This window comes from Pleuronectes platessa, chromosome 5, assembly GCF_947347685.1.
Source record: "Pleuronectes platessa chromosome 5, fPlePla1.1, whole genome shotgun sequence".
Classification (NCBI taxonomy): domain Eukaryota; kingdom Metazoa; phylum Chordata; class Actinopteri; order Pleuronectiformes; family Pleuronectidae; genus Pleuronectes; species Pleuronectes platessa.
In genome coordinates, this window is record NC_070630.1 from 848,785 (window position 1) to 871,588 (window position 22,804).

The 22,804-nt window shown below is 45.8% G+C and overlaps 2 protein-coding genes across 2 annotated transcripts in view; one reads left to right on the plus strand and one right to left on the minus strand.

Annotated features, from left to right (window-relative positions):
* Positions 1-26: 26 nt before the first annotated feature.
* On the minus strand, positions 27-10,250 carry zgc:162872 (BAR_ACAPs and ArfGap_ACAP domain-containing protein). The gene is made up of 22 exons (XM_053423351.1): positions 9,939-10,250; positions 9,755-9,812; positions 9,180-9,299; positions 8,991-9,044; positions 8,469-8,527; positions 8,016-8,199; positions 7,885-7,929; positions 7,249-7,344; positions 7,067-7,141; positions 6,793-6,896; positions 6,653-6,704; positions 6,317-6,417; positions 4,905-5,016; positions 4,443-4,636; positions 4,004-4,073; positions 3,752-3,846; positions 3,529-3,605; positions 3,233-3,387; positions 2,987-3,096; positions 2,777-2,887; positions 2,483-2,544; positions 27-2,413 (listed from the first exon to the last, which is right to left on the minus strand). Exons 1-22 carry the CDS (start codon positions 9,989-9,991, stop codon positions 2,220-2,222), a joined length of 2,181 nt encoding a protein of 726 aa, XP_053279326.1. The 5' UTR covers positions 9,992-10,250; the 3' UTR covers positions 27-2,219.
* A 9,180-nt stretch (positions 10,251-19,430) lies between these two features.
* Positions 19,431-22,804, plus strand: part of LOC128440156 (latent-transforming growth factor beta-binding protein 4) — a 31,007-nt gene continuing 27,633 nt past the window's right edge. Inside the window, 2 exon segments of the mRNA XM_053422778.1 lie at positions 19,431-20,036; positions 21,355-21,602. Of these exon segments, the coding sequence (XP_053278753.1) occupies positions 19,573-20,036; positions 21,355-21,602 (712 nt within the window). The 5' untranslated portion in view covers positions 19,431-19,572.

The window sequence follows — 22,804 nt, forward strand, 5'->3', positions numbered from 1 at the left end:
CCCCCCCAGGCAGCACAGACTCAGACTTGTATTAATAGTTTTTATTTAACAGCATCACGTTAGTAACAGTGAAATATTTTTATCTGAGTTCCACTGGTCCTGGGTCAGTCTGAACTCAAGTCACATGGTTCTGGTGGATGTGTGGTGGAGGTGGGTTCTGTTCAGAACCTCAGAAACACAACTCACACTCTCTCTCCTGAACACAGGTTAGAGAACCACACAGTAAACATCAAACAATAATAAAACAATGCGACGTGGAAAATGTGCTCAAGTGTTAAAAGGTTTGAACTGGTTCAAATTAAAACCATTAAAGGTGCGTCACTGTGGAACGTTGTGTTTTAATGGGAAACAGGTTCCGTTTAAAGACACTTTGTCCACAGAGAGACGCTCGTCTTCAGAGACGTCTCTGTGATGTCACCGGACTTCAGCCAAGCTTTTTATTTCTACTACTGATTCGCTGTGGTCGAGTTTTACAGAGTTACAGGAGCAGCTACAGCCCCTGAGCTGTGGTTGGTCTGGACGTCTGTCACTCAGAAAACCGTCAGCCAATCAGGGACACAGGAAACCACCAACAGATCTCATATCAATAGAAATCAAAGTAGTTGACCAGATGGTGGCGCCAGACAAACCCTCAGGGGATCACCACAGTTATTAGTTCATCCTCCGAGGACCATGAACGTCTGAACCACAATCGATCCCGTTGTTTTCACCACTCCACCACAGAGGGAGAAGACAACTGGGATTCATCCTCTCAGGACCAGGAACCAGCACAGAGACCTGTCCCTCCAGCTGTGGGACGCTGGTCACCAGGACTCACAGGAAAGTTTGAATATGGACAAATTACTTTGTTTTCTTAAATAAATCGAAGAAAAACGAGAGTGAGGTCAGTGTTTGATTAACATGAAACTAAAAGATCCTAGTGTTAATTTGTCCCTTTGTCAGTGAAGTTGACCTTTGACCTTCTGGTTAGAAAACCATAATTTTCTCCAGTTTGTGTTAAATTCATAACTCGTATCTTAAGTCCATGAGTTTGTGACACTGATCTTTACCTTTGACCTTTTAACCCCCACAACACGGCTCACTTCTGTTCAAATAAAATACTTCCCTCACACCTGAAATAACTAACTCAGAGGCCCCGCCCACACTGACACTACCACCTGGTATCACACGTCACATGACTGTACACTGGTCATGTGATGTAAACAGGAAGTAGATCGTCTCCTCTGCAGCTGGTTGCTTCGTGACAGAAACTCCTCTGAAGGAGGAACAGTGATGATGAAGAGTCACTGACAGGAAGTGCTACTGACAGGAAGTGCTACTGACAGGAAGTGTTACTGACAGGAAGCGTTACTGACAGAAAGAGTCACTGACAGGAAGCATCACTGACAGGAAGCGTAACTGATGTGTAACTGACAGGAAATGTTAGCGACGCTGTGTGTTCACCGCTGTCATCCGAGTCATGTGACTGATGAGAACCAATCAGAACGCGGGCGTCTCAGTTTCTGACCAGTTTACACAAGTCTCTGATTCAGGGTGTGTAACCATGGCAACAGGGATGACAGTTCAACCAGGTCAGTGTGGGAGGAGCCAGAGATGTCTGTCAGAGACGCTGTGACCAATCACAGCTCCGTCCAGACACAAGCCAACTTCAACACTAGCACAACTGCTCCTGCTCGGGCTGAGATCAAAGAGATTCAATCAACTGCAGATCAGGTGATTTCAACAGTTTCTGCAGATAATGGATCAATTTCAACCAAACTAAGTTTAGAAAGCACAGAATGTAACTTATTACCCAGAAAGTAACTTGTGTAATGTAACTTCCCTGTTTCCTGACAGGTATGAAAGGACATGAATAAAAACCAGTGAGGATGATGAGCTCAATCATGATTCATACTTTGCAGCTGTAGTTTTATGATAATGAATTAATAATACCTGAATATTAACTGTCGGACAAAACACTTTCAAATATAACTGTGAATATCTTTGCCAGATGAATTGATGATGAATTGAATGATCAGCTGCAGTGAACGCCCCCCCCCCCCCGTCTTTAACACTGCTCACACATAGTAAATCAACATGAAGTAAATTACGTTAAACAGTTATTAGAATAAATACGTGATTATATCGTGATTCTAGGTTCATGTGTAGAAATCTGTAAACTTTTGTTAATGTTGAAATGAGGTTCTGGGGACTCGACTGGGAGGAGGTCTGCAGACCTGTCACTCCGACGTCTCTTCATCACAGACTTTCCTGTTCACAGGTTTTCCTGTTCCACCTGTTCTTCCTCTCTCCTCTTCCTCCTCCTCATTCTCCCCTCCTCCCCTGCTGAACCGCCGCCGGCTGAGTTTCTCCGGGTCGTGAGAGGCCATGTCGCTGAAGTCTCGGAAGATGTCCCGAAACGTCTGGTCGTCCCCTGAGGACATTTCATTTACAATCAGGTGTTCACAGACGATTGTTCGAGGGGAAGTAAACGTGGACTCACCAACAGATCCAAAGACTCCTTCTGAGTCCCTCATCTCCTCATTCATCCGGGCCATCCGCAGCCTGAAACCACCACAACACTTTACTCATGTCAGGATTCACACGACCTGCATCTAACCTGAGGTGAACCTTGGTCCTGATCTCCAGCTGTGAGTTAGCTAACTTAGCTTGTTCAGCTAACAGCTGTTAACGTTAGATAAGCATTGGTCCAGATCGACCTTAGTTTATTAAACTAATAATTAGAAACACAAAACTTCCTCCAACACGTTGACCTGCTTCACACTCGGAGACTTACAGCGTGACAATGTCAGCGTGGGCTGTCTCCACTGCGATGGCCAATGGGTCCTGTCCTCTCTCATCCACAGCGTACTGATTGGCTCCTCTCTTCAACAGCAGACACACCTGCCTACAACAGCCAATGAAGATCAGCTTCCTTTGATCTTATTCAAACAGCATGTACAGTGTGTGTGTGTGTGTGTGTGTGTGTGTGTGTGTGTGTTATTACCCAGTGTGTCCAGCAGTGGCAGCAGCGTGTAGCGCTCCGTGTCCTCTCAGGTCTCGGTAGTTGACGTTAGCTCCGTTAAGCAGCAGGAACTCACAGGCCAACAGTGACCCCTGCAGGCAGCAGAGAGAAAGTATTTAAAATGCCGAGAATAGAAAACGTGGCTTTTATTTTGAGACCGGGTTAAAAGTTTTAATAATAACAGAACGGTGATCAGTGGTGATTAAAAGGCTCTGTGTGCCCCCCCACCCCGACAGCAGCTCCGATCAGCCCCGTGCGCCCCTCCTGCTCGGCGATGCTGCCGTTGACCTCCGCCCCCTCAGCCAGCGCCACTGCCAGAGCAACCAGGTCTCCGTCCAACGCCGCCTGGTACAGACGCCGCCCGGCATCGACCCTGTGACGCTCTGAAACACAACGAGACTCTTCAAATATCTGATCATTGAATCGTTTTTCATCATGTGAGAAAAGCATGATTTGCTTTCACCACATTAACAACAGTAATGACACCGGTGTCACTCTTCAGCTAACGGCTCGGTCAGACTTACGATCTGAGTCTGAACAGCTGTTCTGCACGAATCTCTTCTCCACATATTTCTCTTTGATCCACATCTCCTTCTCGGCTCTGAGGAGGAGAAACAGAGAGAAACGAAATCTGATGACAACACGACACATTACACACATTGATTTTTTAATTATTAAAATGACCAAAAATTCATGAATTCACTTATTTAATGTTTCAGTAACGAGACACAGGAACAGGGACGTTACCGCGAGCTGTGGGCGGAGGGTTTGACTCCTCCCTCTTCTGAACATCGAGCCTCGTAGATCTGGTTCATGACATCGTTTCCCAAAACACACACGAGCTGGAGAACAGGAAGTCGTGAAGTCGCTGGGTGATGCATTTAGCTTTGAAGACACTTTCTGAACTGAGTGAAACGACCTGTATTTCAGTGCCCGCCATAATAAGAGCTTACCAGTTCTCGAAATGATGTGTGGTGTGTGTGTGTGTGTGTGTGTTACCTTCAGCTGTTCAGCCTCCCATGAGTCCAGGGTGAGGGATCGGACCTTGGACAGGTGAACACCCAGGCTCCTACAGACATGATGACATCATTTTACACAAAAAAATGAGCATATTTCTATTGCTATATATATTCTAAAATAATTCAACATAAATAATATTAAATGTCTGTAATGTTTACTCTAGATAACATAATAAGATATATTATATGATATATAACAAAGTTTAAGAGTTTCAGCTCCGTGTCAGAACCTGAAAACAAGTCACATGACCGTACAAGTACACAACTCGAGAGCCTCGACTACAGTTACTGTTCGTCCACAATAAAACACAACCTGGAGTTTCCTAATGAAAGTAGCATTAGACACGCCCCCTGTCGTGGGTAGCATTAGACATGCCCCCTGTCCTGGGTAGCATTGGACACGCCCCTGTGGTGGTTACCTGTGTATGCCGGAGCACTCGATGCACATGGTGACCCCCAGGTTGATGGAGGCCCAGCGAGGCTCTTCCTGGCCGCAGTCACAGCACCGCCGGTTCCCGGGGCCCCTCAGGGCCACGCCCAGGGCAGCCAGCTTCTGAGCGGGGGGGCCCGGAGGGTCACTCCCACCACACAGGAGAGAGGGGGGCTGTTTAGGCTGTACACAGGAGAGGGTCCAGAATGTAAAGAGATAGAACACAAACGTCACATCGTTACAAGTCTGATCTTTTTCAGAAGATTCCAATCAGGATTCTCTGTTTTTTAGATTATTATTAATTATTAGTACACTATGGAAAATATGATTTTACTCAACAATTTCAGTCGCTAAGAAACCATGTGGGTACTTGTCTGTGCCTCAGGTTTATGAACCATACTGCAGCCAGCCACCTGGGGGCGCTATAGAAGGTCCCTGAGGGTGAACCTGCCTGAGTGAGTGGAGCTCCGGCCCTCTCCCTGTAGGCGAGGTCGATGCTGCCCTGCAGAGCGTCCAGCCAGGCCTGCTTCAGCTGCTCCGAGTCGGCCTGCAGAGCACAGCACCTGACACACACACACACACCACACACACACACACCACACACACACACACACCACACACACACACACCACACACCACACACACACCACACCACACACCACACACACACCACACACACACCACACCACACACACACACACACACCACACACACCACACACACCACACACACACCAAACACACACACCACACACACACCACACACACACACCACACACACACACACCACACACACACCACACACACACCACACAAACACCACACACACACACACACACACCACACACCACACACACACACCACATACACACACACACACACACCACACACACACCACACACAACACACACACACCACACAAACACCACACACACACACACCACACCACACACACACACCACACACACCACATACACACAACACACACACCACACACACAACACACACAACACACACACACCACACAGACACCACACACACACACACCACACCACACACACACACCACACACACCACACACACACACACACCACACCACACACACACCACACACACACACAACACACACACACACCACACCACACACACACACACACCACACACACACACCACACACACACCACACACACACCACACACACACCACACAACACACACCACACACACACCACACACACACACCACACACCACACACACACACACACACACACACACACCACACACCACACCACACACACCACACACACACACCACACACACACACACACCACACACACACCACACACACACACACCACACACACACCACACACACACACACCACACACACACCACACACACACCACACCACACACACACCACACACCACACACACACCACACACCACACACACACCAAACACACCACACACACACACACACACACCACACACACACCACACACCACACACACACCACACACACACACACACACACACACCACACACACACACACACACACACACCACACACACACACACCACACACACACCACACACACACCACACAAACACCACACACACACACACACACACCACACACCACACACACACACCACATACACACACACACACACACCACACACACACCACACACACACCACACACACACCACACACACACCACAGGCTCGTTAAACATCCACATCCCAGAGCTGAGAGCCACCGGCACAGAGCAGGGGCCACACACAGGTTGTTGGTTTGAATCTAAACCAGGGTTTCACTGATGATCAGAAGAGAAGAAGCCATCTTGTGTTCCGAGCTCTTACTTCTGGACGGAGAGCAGCTCGAAGCAGAACCGTCGATCGATGTGATCCAGGGATTTGATGGCGCAGAGTCTGAGGTCCTCAAACAGAACCAGGGCTTCGTCCTGCAGGAGAACACGGAACAGGTTCAAGTCTGCAGCTGCTCCTACTGTGACTCAGTTTGTTTTTATCATCATAAAGAAGATCCAGCTGCTCCTACTGTGACTCAGTTTGTTTTTATCATCATAAAGAAGATCCAGCTGCTCCACATGTTGATACACCAGGTGTTGTGTTGGTTTCATGTCTCCATACACTTTAATATTTATGATTCAATGATGTTTTACTGCAGTTCAGTCTCACCTTGTGCGACTTCCTGTAAATAAGTTGATTGTCTCTGATGGAAAACCAGCATCTGAAACCAGTTTAAATGTTAAAGGAAGTTGATTTAGTTCTAATAATATGGATATTGATATGAATGATGTGATGAATCCATTCTGTACCTCTTCCAGGTTTTGGATTTCCTCCTGGAACGCTTGAACAGATAACCCTGGATGATGTCATCACTGCCAGGACACGGGCTGACCATCGGCTCGCCCGAGGCATCCTGCACACACACGTACACACACACACGTACACACACACACGTACACACGTACACACACACTTTATATTAAAGTATAGAAGGACACATTTGAAGGACACATTTGAAGGAGCCCCTGAAGGACGTGGCCCCTGAATAGAGACACAGCTGATGAACGGAGGTGAAGCTCTTACTCTCTGCTGCACCAGCAGGTGGTTGTTCTCCAGGTCTTTTCTTTTAACCGCACACTCTGTGGACAGCTTGGACAACTGAGGGACAGACAGGAGGACAAACACACGTCAGATTCATGTTTTACTTTGTGTCGACAGTGATTTAAAGGAGGTAGATGTGAGAGGGGGGCAGCAGAGGTCAGGACCTGTGCTGCCATGGTCTTCATGGTGGGATCCAGGTCTCTGATTAGGTCGAAGCCTTGGTGGAAGAAAGTGAACTGAGCCTGAATGAAGGAGAAGACCTGACAAAACACACACACACACTAGTTATCATCAACGTAACAGTGCAGTTCCTTTTGTCGCCTGGTGGTGGCGTCTTATCCTCTTTGTGTCAGTGTTGTGTCAAATGTGTATCCAGTATGAAATCATATTTTAACACTTTTTTGATTTTGTTTGTTTTTAATGTTTGAATCAGAAGAAGGATTTTAGTCGTCGACGTCTGGATCTGAAGTTTTCAATGAAACAAGTTGATTGACGTTAGCGGCAGCTCGACTCGCAGCCAATCAGAGACGAGATAGAGGAACCCTGAGTTTTAACAGGAAGCTGCTTTATTCCCTGTTTTTACTGGAGTGAATCAGCTGCTTGTGTTTGAGGAGGAGGATTCAGATAAAACCTCCTGAACCATCGACACTGAGGGAAGAAGACTACAACTCCCATGATCCCTCACTGCTGCAACACAACAACTAACTGTCTGCTCTTATATTATGATTGAGAGACTGTTGATATTATTCATGATACCTATCAATGACAGGTTCTTATGCAGTTAGTAAAATGAAACTCACAGAGTTTAGGATGTCCGCCCTCTGCTGAGTTTTGAAAGTGTTGAGCTGAAATTAAAATCAGTGTGCAGCATTAGATAAAAACAAAACACATTTCCAGTCGCAGGTCATGACCCCACATCCTCGTGCCGTACCTGCAGACAGTAGTCCAGGGCGAAGTGCTGGTAGCATTTGCGCGTGGCGAGCAGCAGGTGACTGGCCCTCTCTGCCTCGCCGGCCTTGTGGCGAGACACCTGAGCGCTCTTCACTGCTGCTGTCTCCAGATCCTCACTGATCCGAACAAACTGCCGCCTGGTGTCTGCCAGCTGGGGGAGGAACCTCCAAACACAAACACCCTCATCAGGATAATGAATCCTCTTGTTATGAAACAGCTGAATATATATTAATGTTCTGTTTATTGTTAGGGTGCGATAAAGAGCAACAGGAAGTGCTGACGTGCGACAATAACACAAGATGTATTTCACTGTTAATTGATAACGTTTCACTGATCTTAATTAAAAGACTTTAGACAAACAAAAGTATGCTAAAACGTGTGTGTCTGTGTGTGTGTTTGTGTGTGTTTGTGTGTGTCTGTGCGTTGGACCTACTGTGTGCAGAGGTTGGTCAGCTGTTGGCTAATGGCTCTTTGAGTCTGATCAAACAACATCTGAGGATGAGACAGATTAACTATGACACTTACTAATTCTACAACACCAGTTACTGCAGCTGCTCTGAAGTCAGATTACTGTGGCAGCTAAATTCACACAACTTGATTATAATAAGAATCTACAGAAACAATAGAAATACAAAGATTAAAATATTGAAAATCATGAAAATGATAATAACTTTTTAAAATACCCTTATAATTTCTACTTGAATGTTTAGTAGCTGGCCTGTTGGGGATTTTGTTTTTATACGTTTTCATTTTCAATCGTCTCCTTGTATGTTATTCATAACGGTGATGACACAAGAATAAAGAATCCACACTGTCAAAAGGAAAAGGTTAGTAGTGTTTCAGATTGTAATCATTAGTTTCAACCCCACACACACAATAGTGCAGAGTAAGAACATGCGAACAGGTTGTGTGTGTGTGTTCGTGTGTGCGTGTGTGCGTGTGTGTGTGTACTCACAGTGTGGAAGCCGACCATCTCCTGCAGACCCTGGTTAAACTGGTTCAGGCAGTTCTGGAGGAGGAAGGAAGCAGGAAGTGGATGAGAAACATTTCCCAGGAAACATGGAAACAAGGAGCCGAGACTCCGCCCCCTCTGATCTCAACTGTATGTTGTTAGCATTAGCATTAGCATCATGTAGGTCCATACTGTGATGACGTTTTCCTTCTTCTGGCAAATGGAGAGCTCGGCCAGGCTGCTCAGGAACAGCTGGTTGGCTGAGCTGTACGCTTGTCCCGCCTCCACCATCCTGCCGCACAGCTTCATCACCTGATTGGTTAGAGACACAGATTATTGACCAATCAACAGCCCGCTGACAGGTGAGAAGCAGGTTTCCTATGTAGTCAAGATGGGATCAGGAAAAGGTGTCGGAGCATCTATATGTAGCATTATTATTAGCATTAGTTGTAATAATAACAGAATTAATAGCATTTGTATTATTGGCAGTAGGTGTAACAATAGCAGTATTAGTAGTAGTTGCATCAGCAGCAGCAGTAGTAGTATTTGCAGGAGTTGGAGCAGTAGCAGTATTATAAACAGTAGTAGTAGAAGTATTACTGGTAATAAAAGCTGTAGTTGTATTAGCAGTATTATTAGCAGTAGTTGTTTTATTAGTTGTGCAAGTATCATCAATAGTATTAGCACAACTATTAGTAGTTGTGGTCTATTATTAATAGTTTTAGCTGTAGTATTCGAAGTATTAGTATTATAAGCAGTAATTGTACCATGTCCACGTTTGTCTCCAACAGAGAAACTTCCTTCTCAAACTGATCCAGGTTCAGTCTGAAAAGTAAAAAATCCTAATCAGTAAAGGTTAATGCAGAGTTACAACAGGATGTGTGTGTGTGTGTGTGTGTGTGTGTGTGTGTGTGTGTGTGTGTGTGTGTGTGTGTGTGTGTGTGTGTTTACCTGAACGCAGGTGAGTCGATGACACACTCCTCAAAGTCCAGCAGTGAGTCCATGTTGTCTGACTGTTGGTGTCACTAAGTCCAGGTGTCGATCAAGTTCAGCAAAGCCTCATTCTGACAGCTAGCCTGTTAGCCTGTTAGCTCTGCGGCAGCGGGGGGCATGCTCTCTCTGTGTGCACGCGCTCCTGCGTGCCACGCATGGCGGTGCGGTTTGCAGAGACGCGTGAATAAACCGCAAAGTGAGTTTTACTGTAACAGCTGGACGAGCATCCTGCTGTTGATGTGGTTGCTAACCGACCGCTAAGTTCCAGTTCCGCCGGAGATCCGGGTTGTACTACATCTAAACCTCAGAGGTGCAGCGACAGCGGCGGCGCGGGGTGGTACTACATCCACATTTACTGAGTTTATTCACCCAATTCATTCAATCTGACTTTATTTATAATCTTTACATATACAAATCCTCGTTTTCATTGGCATTTCTCCCTTCATCTCTATCAGACATTTTCTGATGTATAAATACTTTATTTAACATATACATAGGAAGTCGTCGTCCGTCGGTCTGAAAGTGTCCAGGAGACATTTCTTTATCGGCTCATCCACATTGTCACAGTCTGCTGAAAGAAACAACAGATTTCAACCGATCAGGAGAAAACGTGTCTCATTCTTCACAGGAAAATAGATTCCTCTCCATCCCGAGCACAAGGTAACGAAACATTAGTAAACTAGCATAACGACACACAGACCGACTCAGTGAAGCTCCTCTACCTCTCAAACCACCGCTCGGGAACTTGTTGGCCAGATTGTGATGGAGATGCTCTGCAGCGAATCGAGAAGCTCGAGTCCCACCATGACCATCAAACACAGCAAAGTACGAAACACGAGACACGTCAGAGAAACCACTCTGAACCATCTGCACACTTCTGTAGGTCAGTTCGTATGCATGAGTTCCATCTTCCTCTGTCGGCCATAATCACCAAAAGCTCTGGAATCTCCTCGTCTTCGTCTTCTACGTGTCCGGCTCCTCTTCTTCATCCTGAGGTGTTTGTGTTCTTCCAGTTTCACGTCCGTCACGTGTTAGAAACCTCATCATCACGTCCACTCGCTCACTTTGACATTTTAGTGCAACAGAAATGTCTGGACCCAATTTCTGGAGTTCATGTGTGAAAAGTGTTTCTGATATATTGTTTTCTCTGGTTCCTGGAACCTTCTCGTCTTTAAATGTCAAACTGTTTCACAGTTGATAGTGAGTGAGTGAGTGAGTGAGGGAGTGAGTGAGTGAGTGAGTGAGTGAGTGAGTGAGTGAGTGAGTGAGTGAGTGAGTGAGTGAGTGAGTGAGTGAGGGAGTGAGTGAGTGAGTGAGTTGATCTTACGATTGTCCAGGCAGAGACAGACAGCAGCGTCCTGCATCTCGTGCCGTTCACCACGCCTCGCCGCCACATAGCCTTTCAATACAGGGAGGCCTGCACGATGACGACAACACACACACACACACACACGCACACAAACAGACACACAAGCACACAAACAGACACACACACACACAGTGTAAGTTCTCTCTTCTACATGACATGTTTCCATCCACTCAGAGCTGTGATGAAATAAAAGAAGAAAACAAACATTGTGGTGGAACAGCTGAAAACCTTCTTTACACCATCCTTCATCCTTCATCCTCCCATCCTTCATCCTTCATCCTCCCATCCTCCCATCCTTCATCCTTCATTCTTCATCCTCCCATCCTCCCATCCTCCCACTCTCCCATCCTCCCATCCTTCATCCTTCATCCTTCATCCTCCCATCCTCACATCCTTCATCCTTCATTCTTCATCCTCCCATCCTCCCATCCTCCCATCCTCCCATCCTCCCATCCTCCCATCCTCCCATCCTCCCATCCTTCATCCTTCATCCTTCATCCTCCGATCCTCCCATCCTTCCTCTCCTTGCCTCCTCTCCTGGCCACTGGTCTCTTGTTGGCTGTTCAGGTGCTGTGCTCCTATTGGCTGATGTTGGTATAAATACAGAGGCAGGACACTGTCAGTGGTCAGTTTGATGAAAACCTGGCTCCTCCCAAAGACTCTATATAAACCTGACAGTCTCATGCACCCTCACTGTGCACGCGCACACAATGCGTTCTGCAGGGTTTTACTCTCACGTGTAAAAACAAACTGATTAAAGTCATTAAAAGTTTCCATCAGGACTCAGACATGTGGATCTGTCTCCTGTGGACGAGCTGGATCTTCACTCTGCTCTGCGCCGCTCAGGAGGAAACCCTGCGGCTCCGGACCGAGCCCCGGACCGAGCTCCGGACCGAGCCCCGGACCGGGCCCCGGACCGGGCTCCGGCCCAGCGCAGTGTCCCCTCCGCGGCTGGACGTCCAGAAGCCGGCGGCGGTGAGAGGAGCCGGGGAGAAGGTCGGAGCAGGAGCCCGCAGGAGAGCAGCTCTGAGCGGGTGAGAGAAGCTCTGCAGTGGTTTTATAGTTTGAAGGATTTCATACTTGAACGTGCAAACATCTAAAATCCTCATGTTATTCTTTCCCTTCACTTTGGTTGTACATTGAAATGAAACAGAATTATTAATATTCGGACAGTTTTTACTGAGGAGCTTGTTCTTCACGTTTGTTTGTAAATGTCACTAAATTATCAGATATCAATCGAAAAGTGACTCATTTACATTTCAACATAATAATTCAGACAATGTATATAAGTCATATTGTCAGGGATGGAGTGAAAGTTTCACTGTGAAAATTTGATCCAGCTGAAAAGTGTTGTTTAAGGTTTCATTAATTCTTTAAGACAATATGATACATTTTATTAATATGTTATATATATATAATGTATTTATATCATGCTGCTCAGCTTGTTTCTCTGGACACTTTAGATCCAGACGTCCGAAGACTCAAATCCTCCATCTGCTTCAAATATTGAGTAAAAACCACGAGAGCTAAAAAGAGTTTTTTCACTTTTGACTCTTCAGACAAACACAACTCTGACACAAAGAGGACATGACGCCACCAACAGGCGACCAAATGAAATGCAGCGTTTCTTTCATTAAAACTACAGATTTCTGCAGGTTTGAAAATTGAATTTGAGAACTAAACTGCAGATATAACACAGGTCTGGATTATTTTAATGTTTAAATAAAGTTACAGTTTGAAAATTAAGTTCATAAAATGAAAAACAACACTTTCATGTTTAAAAAAACAGTTCATTTTAACATATATTTAAATATTATATATAAAGCTCCCAAAACTGAAGCCAAATCATCTCTAGCTCCTCCTGGTGGCTGGCTGCAGTATAGACCATGAACCCTCCTCCTCCATGTTAGCAGATGGGACATGGACCAAACAAAAAAAATCTAAGTAGACGTAAAATAGTTTTTCAAAGATGTTTCGGTCATTTCACATCGTTCTTCTCTCTGATGTTTGTTCAAGTGTTTCTGATCAGTTTGGTTTGAATCAGTTATTTGATGATATAAAAATGGGCTGAGACGTAATGATTGACAGCTGAGGCTGACTCAGGATTGGTCGAGCATGTTTTTGGGTGGGACGTCAACCCTGAGTGTACCTGAGGAGTTTCAGTTTAACTTCCGGAGGAGGTGGAGACGCTTCTTTATCTTCACTCTGTGGTTTGTGCACAAAAAGGTTTTTCAGGAGAATCAGTTTGTATTTGGTTAAGAAACGACCAATCACAGAGCTCCAAATTGTGACACATGAGCTGCTAATGTAGATGAAGCTGTTGTTGATGCTGCTTAGGAAACTGAAAACGATCGATTGTGTCTGAATTCTGAGCTTGAACTTATTTACGATATAATGGCCTCAAAAAATCCCACAATGCAATGCACCACATGTTATAGTTGAGAGACGAACTGAGCGTCTCTGCAGCGCTGACACGTCCTCACAGTCTGAACCTCAGTTTACTTTCTGATCTCATGTTTGTTGGACTTCTGAACTTCATCACAGCAGGACGACTTCATCACGTCGTGTGTGAGCGTCCGGCCCTGAGCTGACGTCAGAGGAAAATGGCCGCCGAGTGAAACCGTTGAGTGAGCGCCGGTGGGCGTGTTCACAGTCTGAGTCCACAGCTGAAACCACTTTTTAATCCAGGCTCGGTTTGGACTGGTTGTCACTGTTCATCAACGCGGCCGACATGTTTAACCACGTTCAGCTGAACTCGATCTGATTGGTCGGACGTCTCCGTCTGTTCTCCACCAGCAGACTGAGCCGTAAAGCATCCGACCAATCAGCTTCTGGCAGGTGTGTGAGACTGCAGACACCTCAGGAATGTGTGAAATTCTGTGTGTGTGTGTGTGTGTGTGTGCGTGTGTGTGTGTGTGTGTGTGTGTTCGGACTCAAGTGCAAGTTTGCCTGACGGTCAAGTGATGGATGCAAAGTCAACACACACACACACACACACACACACACACACCATATCCAGATCTTTGCATCTAATTCTAAACCCTGTGAACTGACTGGCCTCATAAACTGTGTGTGTGTGTGTGTGTGTGTGTGTGTGTGTGTGTGTGTGTGTAGGTGTGTGTGTGTGTGTGTAAACAGAGCCGCTTTAAAGAGGTTTAAAACGGGTATGTTTGTATGATTGTGTGAAAAGGGGAAAGAGTTCCTCTCTCCCCCCCCCCATCACACCCTGGTGCTTTATGGTCTGTTTGACTCTAAATTATCATAATTCAATAAATGAACATCAGCTGTTTGAAGAAGACTTGAAACTAGAGACTGAGACAGAAACTCCTTCGTGACGTTATAAAGACAGAAGAAGAGTCACTTTCTATAGAAGCTACCAGAGGAGTCGCCCCCTGCTGGTCACGACACAGAACACAGGTTTCACACACTTCCTCCGCGGCTTCACCTTCTGGACCCAGAGTTTACGTCTTTTTTTATAAACTGTCTATAGGTGATTAAATCATAATAAATCAATCTGGTCCTTTAAAGGCAGCACCGTCACCTCCCTTCACAGTCTCTCTCTCTCTCTGCTGCAGTAACAACATGTCGTCTGTGTTCGCCCACCAACGCTCCAACGACCTCAACAACAACTTCAAATCAAATATTCTCCTTTGTTCTTCTTGAGAACACTGAGGGGTTGTTCCACCTCCACGTCTCATGTCCTGTCTGCTGCCTGGACATGAAACAGAAAACTGAGAAGAAGAAGATGAGGAAGTTCAGAGCGATGGACTCAACCTGAACTCACACTGGTGCTTCTCTGCACAGGAGAAAACTCACTACTGTCTGTGACCAGAGTCCAAAAGGACAAGTCCGTTAATTACACAACAGAAAATAAAAACTCAATCAGGATACCTCAGTGCTTCTGGTGTCGACCAATCAGGAGTCAGTGTCAGCTGTCAATCAGGACGTCTCAGCCTATATCATCAAATAACTGATTCAAACTAAACTGATCAGAAACTTGATCAAACATCAGAGAGAGAAGAACGACTTGAAATGACAGAAACATCTTTACAAACATTTATTTAACGTCCACTTTGATTCTTTAGTAGAATAATATCTACTCTAATATCTACACAGGGACAGAGATCTGATTGGTTCTTTACAAGTCACATGATTCATTCACTGAAACACTTTGAATCACGAATCTGGATCAAGTTAAAGGAGTTGTGTTCCGTGTGATAAATGACTGAGGTTTTATTCAGTGAATAAACTTCACACTATAATAAAATATTGGAGGCTGAATGCAGCTCAGTGTACAGTCTCATAAAAAGGGATGGAAACTGGAAACAGGCTCAGAGTCTAAGACCAGACCAGACTGTCTGTGTGTATACAGGTTCAATAGTGTGTGTGTGTGTGTGTGTGTTGTGTGTGTGTGTGTGTGTCTGTGTGTGTGTGTGGGGCCTCCTCTGCAGATACAATACGACCACTTCACTGTGAGTAATGATTAAATCCTCGGCAGCGAGGCCGTGTTCACACTTTCTTCTTCTCTTCTCTCTCGTCCTCACATCGGTTTCATATTAAATCGGAAGTTTGTGAAAAACCAAAGTGTGAAAAGAACTCAAGCCTGAACCTTCAACACTGAATGAGGGCTTCTGTTCTAAACCTGGATCAGGAGCTCAGTCAATTCCACACCAAGTCAATGGTTCGAAATAAAAACTATTTTTATTATGTTTATATTACATATATATATATTTAATACACCACCTTACTCAGTGTAGCGTCGCATATTTACACCCCGAGCCACTTTAGTCTTTAAAATGTAGATTAAAAGTTATACTCACAATTTAAAGATTGTCTTTAAAATACAATTTAAAGTTTATGTTAGATTTCATTTGAAGATTAGATTTACATTTAGATCTGAAATTTATTTGCATCCTGATTTAATTGTGTTTGTATCAATCACTCAAACAATTAAGTAAATTGATTGTTTCCTGCTTCGCTTTTTAAACAAGCTGAAACCTCTCAAACAAACCATTTAACACACACACACAAACACACACACACACACACACACACACACACACACACACACACACACAGAGGCCCTGTCAAAGTCACTTCCTGTATTCGTGAAGTCGTGTTGGTCTGTCACTTTGATGGTGTGTGTGTGTTTGTGTGTGTCTGTGTGTTTGTCAGTTAGAAGGCCGTTAGGCTAACACACACAGACACACACACACAGAGTTCTTTGACAGATTGAAACAGTTTGAGCCACGACTTTAGGGTCAGAGGTCAAAGTCAAATATCACTGTGATTGTCGTGTTGAAAACAGTTGCTTTATATTCTCTCCCTTACACTCTCTCTCTCTCTGTCTCTCTCTCTCTCTCTCTCTCTCTCTCTCTCTCTCTCTCTCTCTCTCTCTCTCTCTCTGTCTCTCTCTCCGTCTCTCTCTCTCTCTCTCTCTCTCTCTCTCTCTCTCTCTCTGTCTCTCTCTCTCTCTCTCTGTGTCTCTCTCCCTCTCCGTCTCTCTCTCTCTCTCCCTCTCTCCCTCTCTCTCTCTCTCTGTCTCTCTCTGCAGTCCTCATGTCTGTGGAGGTCAGTGTTGTGTCGGTTGGACGTTGTCATTGAAAACCAGGACTTGCATCAAATGTGAGTATCAACTGTCGTCAAACTGTTCTTTGTTTATTTCTTCTTCTTGTCAAACCAACTAACAAACAAATAAACACTTCTCCCAACGTCAAACTACTTCTAACAAAACGACCATCAGATTTATTCAGAATCCGAGGTTGGATTCACAACTTGTGTGTTTTCAGCACATCTGTCTTTTTATAAGTCATGTGTGAGTTGTGGTGTTGTAGTAAAACACGGCAGCAGCTGCACATGTTCAAGACTCCAACACAAACCTGCTGTGGACCATCAGTAACAAACATCTGCTTCACAGGAACATCTGGACTCAGGAAACTTCCGTCTTTTCTCTCTTTAAGCTCGATAGGTTTTTTATTTTAGGATATTTGTCTTGAATCAGTAAATTAAACTTTAAATGTAATAAAATAATTAATACATTTTACAACCAAGTCCCTGAGTGCTTTGCTGTGAGCCCTGTCCAATCAGAGAGTGTCCCTCAACGTCTGAGGGGCCTTCCAGTGTCAGCTTCTTGCCCCAGGACACTTCATCATGGGCTGGGACTCGAGAGAGAGAGAGAGAGAGAGAGAGAGAGAGAGAGGAGCATGAGTCTGTGATGGACGGACCACCTGCTGGTCGATTAGAGAATAGATGGATCTTCTGGAGGACTGACCCACTTCATGCCAGATTAAAGGTGCTGAGCGTGTGTTGGTCATGTGGACGTTATAGCACAGATTTGATATATATCAGCAGAATGAGGCTGCATTCCCCCCCCCCCCCCCCCCCCCCCCCCCCCGCTGCTTTATGGCTCAGTTCAAAGTGCGACCTGATGGCCGACACCGGGATCCACATGCGGCTCTGGATTTACGAGGCGTTCGCTGCTTCTTCAGGGATTTCCTGTGATTCAGCTCTTTATGAATCTAATGTTTATTGAACCCTCGTGCAGAGGAAGTTCGCTGCAGACCTGAAGATCCACGGCCATGAATACTCCTCCAGTTTATACACACACGAGATCTGATTCCTACAGTCTGTCGGTTTGAGACTGATTGTTCATCTGATTGTTCTTAACTTGAAAAGTCAGAAAGTTTAGAATCAATGGATCCTGGATTCACAGACGCAGACAAAGCAGCTTCTGGTCTTTAGTCAGAAACAGATTTTTGATGATCAGCTGTCCTTCTCCAGGAAATGTTCTTTAACAATAAATAAAAAGGCTCAAAAGGCTTCTGGGTTTTTGCTGAGAGTCTGGCTACATCACACAGGTCTCGCTCAACAGACGTCTCAGGCTCCTGAGGCTGTTTGCAGAAAGACGAGGTGGAAGCCGGAGGGAGAGAGGGGTTTACTGTCTTCTGTGTTTCTGATGTGGACCATGTGGATGAAGAGTTGTCCTGGATGGACGTCTCCACGTGTTGAGTCTGATAATCACAGATTTCACTCTTTGTTTGAACCACGTCAGACGTGGATGTGCTGTTCTCCCTGTTCAGTTTGATTGGGTCTTAATTAACATATTATTATAATGTATGTTTTGTAGTTATTTACACAGAAAGGGAATGTGTGTAAATAGTTTAATTAGAAAATGAGAACAACAAACCACAGTTTGTGCCAAAACACTGGGCCTGTTCTAAATGAGTCGTGAACACACGAGGAGCTGCTCACATTCACATCTCAGTGTTTCTTTCAGGTCCGGATTAAATGGCTGTGAATGGCAGAAACTCGTGAATGGAAACAGATTTAGCCTCTCAGAGGGAGGCTTACACACACGCACACTCACACACACACACACACACACACACACACACACACACACAGTAAGTCGCAGTGGGCTCAGAGTCTGCAGGGTAAAGCTTTACTGTTTGGTCACATTGTCCTGATTGAAGATGGAAATGTCTGGCAACACACAAGCACACACACATACACACACACACACACACACACACTAACCCTAACCCTAACCCTGATTTAAAGGAAGTTCATATTTAAAGGTGCAGTTTGTAGGATTTTGTGACATCTACTGGTGAAGGGGGCAACTGCATCCAAATGAATGCACCTTCCCCAACTATGAAATATCAATAAGTGGCACATCACAGTTTAACATCACAAATAACAAAGATGTTTATAAATCAGTGATGAATCAGTTTCACATGTGATCTTCTGTCTCCTTGGTCTCCTGCAGCCAGATGTTCTCCTCCATGTCTTCACGGAGCTCTGTGCCGGCGGCCCGGTCGCTGTGTTTGCAGACGAGGTTTCTCTGGTGCTCGCTGCGAGCTCTCCACGGTGACCTTGTCTCTGCCGGGACGACCCCTGACCTCCACCCACCCCACCATCGTCCCTCTGCGGCCTCCTGTGCACCTCAACCCACTCCCCCGCCCTCCAGGGCCGAGCACCGGCCTTCAGCGAATCACCAAACCTCCTCAGAGCCACATCTCCCAGCCCGTCTCCACCACAGCTGCCATTTTAAACTCTAAACCAGGAGCGTCTCAGCTGAACTCCGCTGAGAGCCACGACACAGAGGACGATGCTCACACACCGGACTCTGGTCCTGACCACGTTGGACTCAAAACCAAAAGTGTTTCCAAGAGGTTTCCGGTGCACGAGCAGAACAGAGCTCTGAGAACCGAGGAGGTGGAGATGAAGGCAGCAGCTGAGGAAACACCAACAAGAGCTGAGTCTGAACCGGAGTTCAACGACCTCCAGCTCTGGGCGAGAGACGAGGAGAGAGCAGAGGTCACAGAGAGAACGGCCAAAACAAACTCTGACTCAGAGCCAGAGGAGGTCCAACAGTCACACTCAGAGAAACTACTCCTCTCCTTCAAAACCTCGACTCTGGAGTCTGAGATCCTGGAGAAGGTTCCTCCTGGGTCTCAGACTGAGGAACAGTCGAATTCAAACCAGAATCCAGAGACTCTTTCAGGGTCGGAGAGTGAAGAGAGCGGGAAGCCTCAGTCTGACTCAGCACAGAGATTCACAGAAGATGAAATTCCAAATCCAGAATCCAGCCTCAGGCCTAAAGCAGAGAGAGGAGAACATGTGGAGTCTGATCCGGGTCCGAGGACGGAGGTGAAGCCGGCAGGAGCCAAGAATCAGACGCTCAGGTAAGATCCTCCTCTCGTGCTCAGTGAACCCACTCAATACTCAATATTTATATTTTAATTACTGATCACGTGAGTGAAAGTTATCGTTTATTGTGACGAGGCAACAGTAAATAGGCCCCTCCTCTTCCTTTTCTTCCTCCTCCTCCTCTTCTGTGAAAACTATTTTATGTTTCATCATCCAGAAGTCAGCCTGAATAGATGGTGCAGTTCTCTGATCAGCCACTAGGTGAAGCTCTTCCCCTGACTTTACTTTAAAGGAAAGCTCTCTCTCTCTCTCTCTCTCTCTCTCTGTCTCTCTCTCTCTCTCTGTCTCTCTCTCTCTCTCTCTCTCTCTCTCTCTCTCTGTCTCTCTCTCTCTCTGTCACTGTCTCTCTCTCTGTCTCTCTCTCGCTGCAGGCTGCACAATGAAAACACTTTAAGTTAATATTTTAACAATTACAAATAAATATTTGGGATATAAAACACCACTCATAATTATTATAAAAAGTTTACATGTTACATTCCATGTCCTTCAGAGATTTCCAGTTAGTTAATTGTACCATCTATGATGGGGATCTGGGGTTAAGCACCTTGCCCAAGGACACTTCAGCATAGGCTGGAATTCAAGCGGCTGACCTCCTTGTTGGAGGACGACCGCTCTACCCCCTCAGCCACATGATGTTAAGTCTCAAGCTGCAGGGAAGCAGATTAAAACTTTACGGAACGTAAGTGTTGGTCCTGATCCCAGGGGGCGCTGCAGATCAGGAAAAACTAAATCAGTCAAATCAGATGAACTTTACCGCCACCTAGTGACCAGAGCAGGAACAGAAGTTTGTTTAAAGGGCGAGCAGCTGCGATACTTTACAAGTCAAAGTCACGGTCCATCGATTCAAGTGAGTTTGAGTTTCTCCAGATCAGCGTGAGAGATTTCATCTGAAAAGGTCAAAGGTCACCTGTCATCACTAGACACTGGAGGTCTGCGTCTCCTCTTCCCCTGTAGGAGCACGTTTCCTCCATCTTAACATCAACCTTATCCCAGAGTCAGGGGTCAGGGGTCGTGGAGGTCAGAGGTCGGAGCCAGGGTCAGGACAGACTGTGGGAAGACGGGGCCGTGGTCGAAACCAATTTTTCTTCTGCAGGTTCCAGAATGAAATGACCTGAGTTGTTTGAGTGGCAGCGTGATAAGAGCTGAGGGGCGGAGCTGAGCTAACACTGGTTCCTTCACTCAAGGGAAAGAGATGATGCCGTCCCACAATGCACTGCAGCAGCCACGTTTGACCACGACTGAAACAAATATATATACAATGTGTGTGTGTGTGTGTGTGTGTGTGTGTGACAGTCTGAGGGAGGCCCAGGCCGTGCTGCTGAGGAAGACTCTGTTCAGGAGAGGAGGAGGAGACAAGATGGCCGCCCTGCTGATGAAACACATTGAGAAGGAGAGGAAGAGACTTAACATCATGACCTCCTCTTCAAACCCGTCCTCATCATCTTCATCCTCCTCCTCCTCCTCCTCATCAGTGAAAACCAGTGTGAAGAGCTTCCACTCTCAGAAGGGCCAGTACACCGTCCACATCTCTGCCCCTGCAGGTCAGATAGAGAACAATCATTTATAATCCTCTGTTGTCAGTGACTTTATTCTTCATGATCATTTATCTCATTATTTTGGAATCTGCATCGGCTCCTAACATCCACATCTGTCGGGCAATGATCACACACAAAGTAGAAATGAGGGGACATTGGCTTTTACCCATTTTTTATTGTTGCTGATTGTTTTCCTCCGAACCACAGAGTGTGTATTCACTGTGTGCAATGTGTGTATCTGGCTGTGCTGGGTCACAGACACCAGAGCAGACGCTCTAATCATGTTCGGACACGTTAACACAATCTGACAGTTTATTTAACACACATACCACAACACACGGGTCACCATGTTCTATAAGAACCAGTACAGCTCAGAGATAAACTGCACACACAGCTCAGGCCCGGCTGACGTGTGTTGTTGGAACGCTTTTTTTCTTCATGATGGTGATTTAATGGAGCTGGAATGCCTGGTTTTTAGTGTGTGTGTGTGTGTGTGTGTGTGTGTGTGTCTGTGTGTGTGTGAGTGTGTGGTGCAGATAAGGTGACTGTTAATACAGACTCATAGTCGAGCGACAATCACTGTGATTAGAACAGTAAACAAATCCTGTTATTGTCAGTTATGTGGAGAACTGACTGGAGAACAGTGAGTGTAAAGCTGATGTCTTTAGCCTGTGTTCACGCCGTGCCCGACCCGAGCTGTGATTGGTCCGTTTGGTAGCCTCGCGTGTCCCTCAGAGTCACCGCCATTTTGAAATTGAGTTGAAGGAACATGGAGGACGTGGTTGCAGCTCTATAAGAGAAGCTGCTCCTCATCACCTCTCAGCTCCAACAGGATCCACTGAGGAACACGCTCCATGGTGTTAACACACGACAAAGAGTTTGTAAATAAGTCGACCAGAAACCAGAAGACACTCAACACCAGCGTAGAGGCTCTACCACCACTAGTGTTTCGGAGGTGTAATTACAGTACGACTCACACACATCTCTGCACGGCCATGAGCGCTCGGCCCCGTGTGACACTACAGCTTCACTACAGTGTAACTACAGTGTAACTACAGTGTAACTACAGCTTCACTACAGTGTAACTACAGTGTCACTACAGCTTCACTACAGTGTAACTACAGTGTAACTTCACTGAGGAGAATGAACCTGATGTTAGATTGAGGGATGAATAGAATCTTTGTTGCTGTAGCCAGAAAAAAACTGAA

What these genes read in the sequence shown, in the direction of transcription:
- zgc:162872 (XM_053423351.1), bottom strand. Translation starts at nt 9,991, where the DNA reads ATGGACTCACTGCTGGACTTTGAGGAGTGTGTCATCGACTCACCTGCG. An exon ending in GAGTGCTCCGGCATACACAG is followed by an intron (nt 4,074 to 4,442) that starts GTAACCACCACA and finishes TCATGTCTGTAG; the next exon opens with GAGCCTGGGTGTTCACCTGT. An exon ending in CACGCTGACATTGTCACGCT is followed by an intron (nt 2,545 to 2,776) that starts GTAAGTCTCCGA and finishes TGGTGGTTTCAG; the next exon opens with GCTGCGGATGGCCCGGATGA.